The sequence below is a fragment of the Natator depressus genome, chromosome 22, assembly GCF_965152275.1.
Source record: "Natator depressus isolate rNatDep1 chromosome 22, rNatDep2.hap1, whole genome shotgun sequence".
NCBI lineage: Eukaryota > Metazoa > Chordata > Testudines > Cheloniidae > Natator > Natator depressus.
In genome coordinates, this window is record NC_134255.1 from 2,402,680 (window position 1) to 2,417,821 (window position 15,142).

At 48.8% G+C, this 15,142-nt stretch overlaps 1 protein-coding gene across 2 annotated transcripts in view; it reads left to right on the forward strand.

The window, feature by feature from the left end:
- Positions 1-4,259: 4,259 nt before the first annotated feature.
- Positions 4,260-15,142, forward strand: part of ROBO4 (roundabout guidance receptor 4) — a 91,109-nt gene continuing 80,226 nt past the window's right edge. The window contains exon 1 of one of the 2 annotated variants that reach the window (XM_074936505.1): positions 4,260-4,531. In XM_074936505.1, coding sequence (XP_074792606.1) covers positions 4,354-4,531 — 178 coding nt within the window. In that variant the 5' untranslated portion in view covers positions 4,260-4,353. Of the gene's footprint in view, positions 4,532-7,483; positions 7,822-15,142 lie in introns of those variants that run through there. The other variant, XM_074936507.1, reaches the window with a different exon arrangement.

The window sequence follows — 15,142 nt, forward strand, 5'->3', positions numbered from 1 at the left end:
GTGACCAAGCCCCATCCAGTCACAGCGCCCCACGTCTGCAGTGGGAAAAACTGCAGCTAAGGAAAGCGAAGTCGGAGTGGCAGAGGCTGACTGACTATGAGTGGGAGAGCGCAGAGCAGGACTGGCCCCAACAGCATGAGGAGAAGCCGCTTTGCTGGGTGTGCTAGAGAACACCAGCCCAAGGTGGCACAGCACCAAAGCAAGACTGACAGACAAAGCAGGAGCTGGCCCTTGAGCATATGAGGAGCCAGAGATCTGGGGAACCAATAAGCAGGGGCAGGGCATGTCATGCTAACTTCGCAGTCAGCAGAGATGCTCAGCTGTTGCCCAGTTTAAGGAGGGGGACATATTGCTGCCTATCTCCCCGCCTTTGAAAAGCCTTGTGACTTGAATCGGGTTCCCTCCATTTTCTCCCCCCTTACTGGGGCAAAGCTGTAGACGCCTACAGCCAAATGGATGGCTCAGACTGCAGGGATTATGAGCAACTTCAAGTGGCGTTGCTGCTTAAATCTGAACTGACTCCAGAGGCTGATAGGACAAGGCTTCAGGTCATTCAAAAGAATAAGGGGATGACTTCTATGGAGGTGGTGAGTCAGCTGGGGGATTACCTCCACAAATGGGGCAAAGGGAGGGGAGTCTCTCCCCTAGCCGAGCCGTCACACCCTTAGCGCTGAAAGCTCCAGCATTACTACAACCGGCCGGGGTGGAAGATGCAACAGACAAAAAGGAAGAGCCATGCAAAGGCCAAGGCCTGCTACAATTGACATGGAGTTCTCTACAGCTTGGCTGGTGACCTGCTCTGGCATGACCAGACTGGACTATGCTGGCTACTAAACCCGACTGTGTCTGGAAAACGCTGCGCGGGTGTCACTGCAAATACTGGCTGAGGTGCACTAGTCCCTGAAGTGTGAAGTGTATACGAGTCTCCACCAGGAGCCTGTCTCCATTGGATGTGCTGGGTGAAGCTCACAGTGTGAAGCCGGAGTGCTGGAGCCTAGGAGTGTGGCACCGATCCTGTGACATCGGTACAGTGTATCCATTTGGGTTCAAGGTATAAGCTATACCAGCACAAGTGGTCTTGCCAGTGTAAGCTCTGTCTGCATGAGGAGAGTTTGCCCGTCATCTTCTTTCATATGTGATAGTGGAACAGTGAAAGCAATGGAGTGGCTCCAGTTGGATCTTAAGGTCTCTTATCCAGTCCAGAGCAGAGGGGGTAGCCATGTGAATGGCTCCGACACCTCCAGGGTGAACATGGATTGGCCAGTTGTCTGTGATGTGTCCTACAGTTTGCACCATGCCACAGTCGCCATTTGGCAATTCCCTCACTTTCCCTCTATGGAGTAAGCATGCACAGGTTAGAGCTGTCTGTACCTGCCAGGGGAGGAAAGCCCGGCACTTGCACAGTTGGGTCATTGATTAGATTTTTGTTTGGTGCATTGGCAGCTGTTCAGACTTCAGACCATCTTCTGTGAACATCCTTCTCTTCCACAAGGAGGGTTGGGCCACAAGACCAGATGGGTTTTCTTGATTTGGGTCGGTGGCAAGGAGGCCATTCTCGGTCAGGGTGGGCCGGTCGTGTGGGATTTGCCAGGATCTTTATGTACTCCCTAGCTGTCGCAGCATCTTGTCAGATATTTGCCGGCGCAATGTTAGCCAGCACTGATAGCCATGGAAGTGGCGTGGATGTGAGGGTTTGCCACTTCCATGGCTATCAGTGGATGGACCAATGTAGCTAAACTGGCAAAGCCCTTCTAGTTAGACTGAGCCTCCGAAAGAACAGAGTTTGACTTTCAGCTCCAGGGCAAGTTTGCAGGGCAGGCAGTTGGAAAAGCAGCCCTGTGATGGATGTGGAGACACTGAGAGACAAGGCCCACACAGAGCCCATGATGCCATTTTTATAGCATCCCTTTTCAGACCGTAAGTCTGCTGTAAGGTCAGGTGGTGATGCTCCAGCAGCAACCACAGCTCAGCCCTCCCCCACACGTCACAGGAAGGCTTTGCATTGCTCAGTCTCACACACACACTCCACGGTCGTTGCTGTAATTAGATCCGGTAGAATGATTCCATTTGTATAAATCATTTTTGTCTGTTCATGTCCTGATCCTGGTCTCTAGGAGCCTCTTCGTTACTCATAAGTATTCACCAAGTCTTTCCTGTGGACAACTGTAGCCCCCATTCACTCCAGCAAGTTCCTCTTCATTATTTGTAGCATGTGTCCAGCCACTTAGTCCTGTGTCTGCTCTCTGACTGGACTACAGACACTTCTTAAGCAGGAGAGTAATTAGCAACACCGTCCCACTCACACTGGGGCTAAAGTTCATGAGACTCTGACTTTTGGTGAGTACCAAAGACAATTGAGGTCATTGCTGATAATCGGCCAAGCACAAGCTCCCAGTGCAGCATTGTGACAAAAGGTACTGACGTGACCCTGGGATGTATAAAAGGGAAATCAAGCAGCACCAGGGAGTTGGGGGTTAGCTCTGTATTGGGCGCTAGTGAGACCATTACTGAAATGGCATCCACACAGCCAAAGGATATTGATAAATTGGAGCAGGTTCACAGAAGAACCACAAGAATGAATGCCCGATAGTGAGAGAGATTGAAGGGGCTCAATCTATTTAGCTTAACAACGGGAAGACTAAGATGCTCTTTGGTCGGGATCTACAAGTGCCTACACGGGGAGATTTCTGACAGTAGACAACTCTCTAATCTCCCAGCAAAGGCAGAATTGAGCCAATAGCTGGACGCTGATTCTGGACAAATGCAAACTGGAAATAAGTGTTTCACAGCGAGGGGAATTAGTCACTGGAACAGCTTACCCAGCAATGCAGCTAAGGCTCCGTCTCCGGAAACCTTTACCTCGAGATCAGGTGTCCCTGTGTGAAAGCTCCGCTCTAGCTCACCCACAAGTGCTGGGCTGGAGGCAGGAATCAGCGTGGGGGGAGGGGAGATGTCTCTGGCCTGGGCTATGCAGAGGGTCAGACTGGATGGACAGGATGGGCCCTTCGGGCCTTGTCAGCTCTGAATCAACAGGAGTGCACTGAACTCACCGCAGACATCTATCAGCCAGGCTGTGACTCCTTCTGTGCATTGTTTGGCTGTGTCACGATGGGCCCAAACCAAACCCACAACTGGGCAGCCCTGGGCGATGGGGAAGGAAGCTTCTGACAGGCCCTTGTCTGTTCATGGGCCACGCTGGAGTTGTGCGGTCCAGCAGCCCCACGCTTTGGGCACTTTCAAGTTTGGGGTCAGCCCTCAAGGTGCTAAGCCACAGAGATGAGGTGAGGCGGCTCTGCCTCTGGAGCTGAGGCGGGGTGCTGATGGCTCTGCTCGCTGGGGGCAGGCAGGCGCCCGGAGGAGAGGGCTTTGCTTGTTGGGAGTCTGCATTCTGGGTGGGCGGATGGCTGGGCGGGGAGGAGCTCGGAGGAGCTGGGAAGATAGATGGCTTTGCACAGGAGCTAACTGGGTACAAATCTCTTTCATTTAATTATCTTTGTTAAATCTTTCTGAGTGAATAAAAAGTCCCAGAAAACAAGGGAAAAGGGAAAATGGGCTGGAGAGAAACTGGGTTGAGCCATAAGAACAAAAGGAGCCCCCATGATTTTCAGCAGTGGAATGATGAAATAATTGGAGCCAGTGCAATAACTGTAATTGTAACCATTTAAAGTGCCTGTCTCCTTGTGACAAATGAACATGTCGCAGGCCCCCTCCAAGCTGCCCCGTCTCACACCAGTTTGACAAAGGAGCAGCCGACAAGCGGTTAAATCTATCAGGGGACGGTCAATTTTGTTTGAAAACAGCCTTTTCTAAAGCAGGAGGCATTCCTTTATGGAGCCAGTCTCGCTGGGCCGGCTGAGAGCGCAGGCACGGCAGAGAAAGGGTTTAAAGGCAGAGATGGCTGGTGCTGAGAAGGAACCACAAAGACGCTGTTTGCCTTTTCTCCACTGATCAGTTAATTTAGTTCTTCACAATATTGCGCCCAACTCCTGGTGGTGCTGCCCCCCCTCGCTGTTCTGATGTCACAGATGGTGCGGAGAAAGCAGCCCCTGTGGCGCCACGCAGCCCCCGCACAGCATGGGGCCTACATGCCTTCCTCCCCCATTGTCCACGACTTCAAAAAGAAGAAGGGGGGAAAAAAAGGAGGAAAAAAAGTACAAAAGCAGCTGAAAAACATGCTTCATAACAAATTCCCAATACCTTCCCCAGCGGCGGGGCTGGAGCCAGGCAGAGGGGAGAGCTGCGCAGGCAGGGCGGGGGCAGGAGCCTTGCCTTTGGATCCTTTGACTGGAAAGAATTTCTTGTGGGAAGTTGCTTCTCGGAGCCAGGATCTGGCTGGGAGCGTTTCTCCTCGAGATGCTCTCGGCACTCCTCCTGCTGGGCTTGGCTTCCCTCCCCTGGGGCTGGGGCTCCCAGGTGTGCCCGTGTTCCTGCACCTGGCCAGAGGGACAGGGCAGGAGGGGCCTGCAGGGGCCCAACAGGCAGACGAGGCAGCTCCAGCACCACCAGCCCAGGCACCGGCACCGGCTGCGAGGTAAGCGCCTTTCACCAGACTCCTGAGTCCCACAGCCGGCTTGGCTCGAGGCAGGCAACCCGCGGAGCAGCACGCCCCACCAACACCTGGCTGCCCCAAGTGGCTGTTGTCATTGCAGCGCTTGTGGGGAGAGCCGCCAGGCTGAGGGATGGTTCTTTTACTTCCTCTCACCTCTGGGGAATCATTCGGCTGAGAGGATGCTGCACCCCAGGGATTTAGAGGCTGGTGAAAGAGATTCCAAATATTTACCTCCTTGTAAAAGCTTGTCTCCGCCGGTATGTGCAAGCAATGGCTGAAGGGACAGAAAGGGAGGTCTGGGTGATCGGCGTGGGTCAGAGCAATGATTGGGGTTGATATAGTAATGGGGGTGAGGACTGGTGATGGGGGTAGGAGTAGTGACTGCACTGGGAGATCTGTTGTGGCGGCGCTGGATTCTCCAAGCGCAGGGAGGAAAGCTGCTCGTTTGTTATTATTATTTATTCTTTGTTAGATACCAGTGCTCAGAGCCATTCATGGCAAATAGACAGTCCCTGCCCCAAAGAACTTACAAGCTAGGAGACAGGATGTACTGGGAAATCCAGGGGAAGAAATAACTCGGAGAGGGAGGAACTCAAAACTGGTGGGCACCACAGAGGTGTTTTGAGGGGGATTTGATCATATTTGTCCTTGAGTCTATGTTGACCCCGTCAGTGTTCCCACTGCCGCCACCTCCAATCCTCATAGATACTGCATCTCTTTCCCTTGTTTCCTAGTAGCTCTTCAGTTAAAAGCCAGGTAGGTGAATCAATGCACTGTTTCTCAGCAAAGTTTCAAGAGCCTGACACTTCCCAGTAAAATGGTGATCAAACTAATGACCGGGGTCTGGGGGACAGCTGGAGAAGAGAGGTGTAATTACCATGCCACGTTAGAAGAGACCAAAGCGGTCAGACAGGAGGAAGTTTTTCCATTTGTACTGACCAATCATTAACCAGTTGCCTAGGTCAGTCTCTGTCCTGAAAGTCAGTGACCAGCCAGGACCTTCTCTTTATTCTTCATGGCTTTCAAAGCTGATCCCCCAAAGCTTAGATCACCTGATTTCAGAGCTGTACTTGTGACCCAAGCCCCAAGAACTTCCAGGGGGCTCACACAGATCCTTTATATCAGGGGTTCTCAAGCTGGGGGTTGTGACCCCTCAGGGGTCACAAGGTTATTACATGGGGGACGTGAGCTGTCAGCCTCTATCCCACTCCCTGCTTCGCCTCCAGCATTTATAGTAGTGTTAAATATAAAAAATGTGTTTTCAATTTATAAGGGGGGGTCACACTCAGAGGCTTGCGGTGCAGAAGGGGTCACCAATACAAAAGTTTGCGACTACTGCTTTACGCCCTCAGAAACTAACAGCAGGAGAAAACACTGCTATTGGACAGAACGCAGGAACGTTTTCCTCTGGGACGTGTGCACAAATGCTGCCACCCAGCTTGGCTTTCACACAGATGGTGTGCACAGTGCACACACAGCGTGCACCCAGCAGGGTGAATCAGCCAAGCCCTCGAGCACCCTGGCGTAATTTCTTTTTTCTGCAGACTGGAAAAGCTGACTTCTGCCAATCCAAAGCCTGTGTCTGAGTCACACTGCACGTAATACAACAGCACAGCACTGTTTGCCTTGCTGCATGTCTGAGCTACTCCTTAGACCATTTCTCAGCTATCTATTCCTGTGGCCTCTAAATATCAACACTCCAGGCTGTGGCTGCCTGGCCCTCCTTGCCCTGCATTGCCCGGTATGTGACATCAGAGGACGATCATAGATGACTGGCAGGAGAGCAGGGGGCACCAGTTCTTGTCCACTGTGGTAGTGGGCTTCCTTCCTTTAGGGATAGGGTTTGGCAAAGGAAAGGAACTAGCCCTGCCCCAGGAGGTGACCTGGCCACCCACACTGGTGGTTTGGAAATTCCAGCTCTGCTCATGGACATTCCTAGCACCAGGTTTAAAGCCAGAGACTGCGCATGTTTGGTTTGAGATCTGGGACCTGTCATGTACACCTTGTACACAGTAGGTTGCAGGGCTACAGTAGCAGGTACAGACTGACTACAGAGCTCCCTTCCCAGAGAGATGCTCACCAGACGTGCTCACTGGAGATTCGCTTAATAAGTTTTTTACGCACTGCATCACCTAGTGGCTGAACCATGTAATACCGTCTAGCATTCTGCTAGGAATGGCAGCTGCCTCCTCCAGAATCACTTTGGTCCATTGTGCATGAAGATCAAGAGTCTTAAATGCAGAATGGGCTTCCCTGACTCCAGCAGCTCTGCCACGTTAGTGTGCAGCTGGATCACAGACAGCTATTCTCCTGCTCCCCATTCCTGGAGCCTGCTGCCCCGCCCTGCAAGCTCCGAGTAGACCAAAAGCAGCGGATATTTGTCATGTCCTGCATGCGGAGACGCAGGCCCTTGCAGTGGGAATGTGATCACAGAGGGTGGCTTAAAGCTTAGAGCTCTTGTAACACTTTGCAACTGATTGTGGATGAATCCTGAAGTGAAACCCTTTCCAAGCCCTGCACATGGGAGGAAGGACGACTCATGTGAGTCCAGGATTACAGGATCCCTACATCATTCTGGTTGTGTAAGAAAGTTAATGAACTTACTGTGTTTATAAATACTGACTGTGACACTGCAGCACATATTCTTCACAGTTGTATGATTATGATGTAATTATGACATAATTGTGATACATTTTGTACAAGACGGGTCATGTGAGGTGTCATTGGAAAAGTTCTGATTTGCTAAATATGGTTATCCTATTTGTATGCATGTATCCCTTTTGTATCTGAAGTTATAAATACTGACTATGTATCTGTATTCCAAACGTGCCTACTCTGAGTAACACCCACAGCTAGCCTTTCAGGTACAACAATGAAGAAGCTAGACAGGGCTGATGGCCCATCAGCAAAGACAGTGGGCTATGAAAGGACTTAGCCTTCCTGTAAATGTTTCAGCTGCCCTGTAAGTAATGGCTGCTATGACTCAGCAAGGGTATGTGACCAGACCACATGACACTGAACTCCATTTTCGGTACCTGTATTTTTCCACAAACTGGGCTGGGAACTGAATTTGGAACAAAGGGTTCCCACCATATAGTAAAGCTATATTAGGTGGGGTGTGACATCACCTGGGGACCTCACTCCCCACACAAGAACACTCCTGGAAACATCTGAGAAACAAAGACTGAACTGGGGGAAGTGCTGGTCCCAGGCTAAAAGGATGTCTAGCCTGTGTATGGAAACCTGGTGGACTGCTTGTATCATCAGCCAGGGTGAGAATTTGCTAATTCATATCCAGCCTTTCTAGTATCTTAGGCTTAGTTTGTAGTTTTGTTTATTTGCAAGATAATCTGCTTTGATCTGTTTGCTATCCTTTATAATCACTTAAAATCTATATTTTTGTAGTTAATAAACTTGGGGATTTTTTGCTATATCTAAACCAGTGTGTTTTTCAGTGAAGTGTCTGGGGGGAAATCTCAGCGTGGTTAACACAAGTGTGCATATTCCTCTCCACATTGAGGGAGGGGAAAACTGAGTAATAAATTCATACTGGTCGGGGTTTTGACCAGGGCAGGATGATAGAGCTCTGGGGTACAAGGCTGGGAAGCTGGGGGTATCTTGGCTGTAGCCTCTCTATTGTTGGTTCATTCAGTGGCTGGTCAGAACCTGCATGTAACTGCAGCTGGGTGTGTCCCTGCCTGAGTGAATGCTGGTTGGAGTGTAGGACCCAGAGTGGTCTGCAGATTGTCACAGCAGTACAGTGCTGAGAGGGAGCCCAGGCTGGTGAGTCAGTGGGCTCAGTGGTACCCCAGTTCCAGGTGGCACCCCAGGAGGAACCCATCACACCAACTTCTTCTCACCTGCCCCATATTTCCTAGATAAGAAACTCCTCTCTAAGAATTTAAGTTGCACCTGCCTTATTTTCTATATTATGCATCAGTGTAACTGGCTGAGATTAAATAGCATCTTTATTGTTATCACCGATAGCTGGGAGATGTGTGCTTTGTACTCGTGGCTGATTTTTGTAACTAAGGAGAGGCTGCACAGAGTCGGGTCTGTTCATGCAGTGAGCGCCTGCCATTGGAATAATCCTCTCTGTCTGTATGTAAAGGTATGGGGAGCCTGGCTGGCTGACGACAAAAGGAAAGACTCTGCTCTGTGTGTGAAATGCTGTCAGCTTTTCTTTTTTCAGAGTTCTTTTGTGACTTGTTGGCTTGCAGCTGGAGCAGCACTTGGTTGTTTGGGGCTGGGTGTGCTGAGAACATGTCCTTATGGGGTATTCCTCCAGCAGGATTTCTGACTGTGTGTGCGTTAGAGAGACTTTAGCGACTGGGCCTCTAGGGCATCGCTGAGTGACAGTCGTCACAAAGTCAAGTTTCAGAGGGGGTGAATTTACTGACTCATTGTCTATGCAAGAGGACCGAGTCCTTCACAGCAGGATCCTCAAAAGGGGTTGTGGGACTTAGGGGCACAGGTCTCCATGACTCTCAGTGGGACTTGGGCTCCGGATGCCATCTGGCACCCACACCTGGGAACTGGGTTCTTTAGTATTTATTCCTATGACTACTGGTCAGGTGTGAGTTCTTACCTCTGACCACGTGCTCAGCCCTGGAGAAGACACGAATGAAGCCAGTCCCTCCCTAAGGAGCTCACATCTCACAGTGATCATGTTTGCATACTCCGATGGATGGCAGTGGGACAGGGCATTGCTTATTTAAGGGTACGATCTTCCTGAACAAGAGTAAAGGCTTAGGAGAGAGGCCCTGCAGGAAAGCTCCCGCTCTGGTAGGATCGCTGTTATTCATATAGCTGCACACGCACATGACGAAATCATGTCCCTGTCCCAGACAGCTCAAAATCCAAGAGGATTACAAAGTTCAGTGTCTCTATCTTATCAAAGTGAAGGGGAAGAGGTAACTTGATCACAATCACAATCCTCTATGCAGGAGGGATATTTCTGCTGGTAAAGAGCTCTTCCCTCTGGGAGATCAAGGCAGAAAAGATCCAGTGGCTGGCCTCTGAAGTTTGACACATTCAAACAGAAAATGTTGTGCACATTCTTTTCAGGTGACAAATCTGAGGAACTGTCACAGATCGAGGTGTCGTGAGAGGAGGTTTTGGAACAAATTGATAAACTGAACAGTGGCAAGTCCCCAGGGCCAGACGGCATCACCCAAGAGTTCTGAAGGAACTCAAATGTGAAATTGCAGAACTACTAACTGTCGTCTGTAACCTATCATTTAAATCAGCTTCTGTACCAAATGACTGGAGGGTAGCTAATGTGATGCCAATTTTTTAAAAGGGCTCCAGAGGTGATCCTGGCAATTACAGGCCGGTAAGCCTGACTTCAGTACCGGGCAAACTGGTTGAAACTATAATAAAGAACAAAATTGTCAGACACAGAGACGAACATAATTTGTTGGGGAAGAGTCAACATGGTTTTTGTAAAGGGAAATCATGCCTCACCAATCTACTAGAATTCTTTGTGGGTGTCAACAAGCATGTGGACAAGGGGGATCCAGTGGAGAGAGAGTACTTAGATTTTCAGAAAGCCTTTGACAAGATCCCACACCAAAGGTTCTTAAGCAAAGTAACCTGTCATGAGATAAGAGGGAAGGTCCTCTCAGGGATTGGTAACTGGTTAAAAGATAGGAAACAAAGAGTAGGAATAAATGGTCGGTTTTCAGAATGGAGAGAGGTAAATAGTGGTGTCCCCAGGGGTCTGTACTGGGCCCAGTCCTATTCAATATATTCATAAATGATCTGGAAAAAGGGGTAAACAGTGAGATGGCAAAATTTGCAGATGATACAAAATTGCTCAAGATAGTTAAGTCCTAGGCAGACTGCAAAGAGCTACAAAAGGATCTCTCAAAACTGGGTGACTTGGCAACAAAATGGCAGATGAAATTCAATGTTGATAAATGCAAAGTAATGCACAGTGGAAACATAATCCCAACTATACATGTAAAATGATGGGGTTTAAATTGGCTTGTTACCATTCAAGAAAGAGATCTTGGAGTCATTGTGGATATTCCCCTGAAAACATCCACTGAATGTGCAGCGTCAGTCAAAAAATGAACAGAATGTGGGAATCATTAAGAAAGGGATGGATAATGAGACAGAAAATATCATATTGCCTCTGTATAAATCCATGGTACACCCACATCTTGAATACTGCGTGCAGATGTGGTCGCGTCATCTCAAAAAAGATATATTGGAATTGGAAAAGGTTAAGAAAAGGGCAACAAAAATTATTGGGGTATGGAACGGCTTCAATATGAGGAGAGATTAATAGGACTGGGACTTTTCAGCTTGGAAAAGAGTCGACTGTGTGGGTATATGATAGAGGTCTACAAAATCATGACTGGGGTGGAGAAAATGAATAAGGAAGTGTTATTTACTCCTTCTCATAACACAAGAACTAGGGGTCACCAAATGAAATTAATAGATACAGGTTTAAAACAAACAAAAGGAAGTATTTTTTAACACAACACACAGTCAATCTATGGAACTCCTGGCCAGAGAATCTTGTGAAGGCTAAGTCTATAACAGGGTTCAAAAAAGAACTAGATAAGTTCATGAAGAATAGGTCCATCAATGGCTATTCACCAGGATGGGCAGGGATGGTGCCCCTATCCTCTGTTTGCCAGAAGCTGGGATTATGGGCAACAGGGGATGGATCACTGGATGATTACCCATTCTGTTCATTCCCTCTGGGGCACCTGGCATTGGCCACTGTCAGAAGACAGGATACTTTGATCTGACCCAATATGGATGTTCTTATGTTCTTATGCTCATTGTTACAGTGAGGAAGATTAACCATTGGAACAGATCACCCAGGGATGGGGGTGGGGAGAGGTGAGTCTCCATCACTTGAGGTCTTTACATCAAGATTGGGGGTCTCTTTGTAAGAGACCTGCTCTATTGCAAGCAGAAATTATTGGGCTTGGATGCAGGAATCTGGGTGAAATTCTTTGCCCTGGGTTACGCAGGAGGTCAGACTGGAGTATCATAATGGTCCCTTCTGGCCTTGGAAGCCATGGCTCTGTGATGTGTAACACAAGACATGGCAGGTGGTACAAGAAGCAGTGGGGAGGATTAGGGTACCAGTGAGGCAATGATGATCTACGCCACCCCTCTCACATGTATTTATTTTAGACGGGCCCCAAAGAGCAGATTCCAGATGCATCCATGGAGTCTCCCTCAGGGATTCGAGCTGTCTGCTTTCTGTGGCATCTATTGCAAGGGAGCTCTTGTCGCTTTGTGGCTAGAATAGCAGCGGTGGAGATGGCTCTCTGCTTCTGTGGCAGCAGAGTGCTATCGCGAGCGACGAATGCGGAGGCCTTGGTGAGGGACTGGAGCTGCTGGGAATAAGTTATGCAACAACCTGTGCTCTGTACCCACATCCGCCCTGGCTTGAGAAGGCCAGCGAGGGAGAACTGGGTCCATCGGTGGTGACGGTCGTCAGGTCCTCAGCAGAGAATAGTAGGTCACTGACTTCCTTTGAGGCTCATGCTCAGGAAACCGGCCCTTGTTGTCAACAGTCTGGCCAGCCATTGCGCTGAATCCAAGCTGCCATTTTGTTAGGATACTGTCAGAGGGTGTGGAGAGATGGCTCTCCAAGTCACAGAATCATAGAAGATCAGGGTTAGAAGAGACCTCAGGAGGTCATCTAGTCCAATCCCCTGCTCCAAGCAGGACCAACACCCACTAAATCATCCCAGCCAGGGCTTTGTCAAGCCTGACCTTAAAAACCTCTAAGCATGGAGATTCCACCACCTCCTTAGGTAACCCATTCCATGCTTCACCACCCTCCTAGTGAAATAGTGTTTCCAAATATCCAACCTAGACCTCCCCCACTGCAACTTGAGACCATTCTCCTTGTTCTGTCATCTGCCACCACTGGGAACAGCCGAGCTCCATCCTCTTTGGAACCCCCCTTCAGGTAGTTGAAGGCTGCTATCAAATCCCCCCCCCCGCCCACTCTTCTCTTCTGCAGACTAAATAATCCCAGTTCTGTCAGCCTCTCCTCGTAAGTCATGTGCCCCAGCCCCCTGATCATTTTCGTTGCCCTTTTCTGGACTCTATCCAATTTGTCCACATCCTTTCTGTAGTGGGGGGCCCAAAACTGGATGCAATACTCCAGATATGGCCTCACCAGTGCTGAATAGAGGGAATAAAAATTTACCTTGATCTGCTGGCAATGCTCCTACTAACGCAACCCAATATGCCGTTAGCCTCCTTGGCAACAAGGGCACACTGTTGACTCATATCCAGCTTCTCATCCACTGTAATCCCCCTGTCCTTTTCTGCAGAACTGCCGCTTAGCCAGTCGGTCCCCAGCCTGTAGCAGTGCATGGGAGTCTTCCATCCCAAGCGCAGGACTCTGCACTTGTCCTTGTTGAACCTCATCAGATTTCTTTTGGCCCAATCGTCCAATATGTCTAGGTCACTCTGGACCCTATCCCTACCCTCCAGCATATATATCTTTCCCCCCAGCTTAGTTTCATCCACGAACTTGCTGATGGTGCAGTTCATGCCAACATCCAGATCATTAATGAAGACGTTGAACAAAACGGGCCTCAGGACTGACCCTTGGGACACTCCGCTTGAGACTGGCTGCCAACTAGACATCAAGCTGTTGATCACTACCCATTGAGTCCGACAATCTAGCCAGCTTTCTATCCACCTTATAGTCCATTCATCCAATCCATACTTCTTTAACTTGCTGGAAAGAATACTGTGGGAGACTGAATCAAAAGCTTTGCTAAAGTCAAGGTATATCATGTCCACTGCTTTCCACATACCCACAGAGACAGTTATCTCATCATAGAAGGCAATCAGGTTGGTCAGGCATGACTTGCCCTTGGTGAATCCATGTTGACTGTTCCTGATCACCTTCCTCTCCTCCAAGTGCTTCAAAATGGATTCCTTGAGGACCTGCTCCATGATTTTTCCAGGAACTGAAGTGAGGCTGTAGTTCCCTGGATTCTTCTTCTTCCCTTTTTTAAAAGATGGATACTATATTTGGCTTTTTCCAATCATCCAGGACCTCCCCCGATTGCCACGAGTTTTCAAAGATAATGGACAATAGCTCTGCAATTACATCAGCCAACTCCCTCAGCACCCTTGGATGCATTTCATCTGGCCCCACAGACTTGTGCACGTCCAGCTTTTCTAAATAGTCCTTAACCTGTTCTTCCATCACTGAGGGCTGCTCACCTCCTCCCCATACTGTGCTGCCCAGTGCAGCAGTCTGGGAGCTGACCTTGTCTGTGAAGACCGAGGCAAGAAAAGCATTGAGTACTTCAGCTTTTTCCACATCCTCTGTCACTAGGTTGCCTCCCCCATTCAGTAAGGGGCCCACACTTTCCCTGATCTTCTTCTTGTTGCAAACATACCTGTAGAAACCCTTCGTGTTACCCTTCACATCCCTTGCTAGCTGCAACTCAGTATCTGTGTGGCTCTGGTCGCAGTCTGGCTCAGTCTGCAGTCTGAACTGCAGAAGTGCCAAGCGCTTGCAGCTGCACCCAAAGTCACTGGGGGCTGGACTTTGAAGTGCTGTGTAATGCTAAAGACTGAACAATCAAGCCAGGGGTATCTCACATTGGGCACCCAGAATAGTGACCACTTCAGCCTTAATCTCTCTTGTCCTCAGCTTCCATCTGTCAAATGGGGATATAGCACCCACTCACCGCCTGGGGTTTTGTGTTACCTGCACACATTAGGGCACCCCACCTTTTCCCAATTCATAGGGCTCCAGGCGAAAACCACCTACCCTTACCCAATTTTTAGGGCTCAGGGCCACACATACCCAATTCGTAGGGCTCAGGGTGTAACTAACCTGGTCAATGTAAGTACCCACACCCTTTCCCAATACGTAAAGGAGCCTTACACAGTAATATCCTACTTAACCTCTATTTATTAACGATCACCAACAACAGAATGCACACGCTACACATAGAGTGCTCACCACTCCCAATAAAACAGATGAACTTTTCTTGATGGCCAGTCAGGATCAGCTCCATCTGGGGGACTCCAGTTTCTGACTGGTGTCATTGGCAGAGTGTTGATGTCTGGCAGCTCTGATCTTTAGGGGTGTGTCCTGGAGTTGGTTCCCAAAGAACTTCCTTTTGGACTCCAGTTTATACAGTGAAATTTGAGTCCTGTTTAGCTATTCCTTAACCAATCATTATACTAAAATTTTACTAACCAATCCTAACATAATGTAACAAAATTCTCCAACCAATCCTACCCCACCATCTTAATTAATTTACCTCTAGCAAAATTAATTATATAACAGACAAAAATAATTAAAGAACCAGACCGAGACCATACAGATAAACAATAGGGAAGTGGGGACCATAATGACAAAACAATAAAGAAATGAGGATTTCACAACCACAACTACTGAGAAGTGATTTCTTGCCAGACAGGATGCTATCAAACTAAGTTTTCTTTAATCATCTTAATATCTGCTTCTTAATCTGGTGATAGTGGGGGCCATTAGGACAGGGTCTCCTTCTTACCAGCCTGATATTACATTGTTTTAATATAATTTAGATGGACTGTGAGGATGTGACTTCCTGCTTC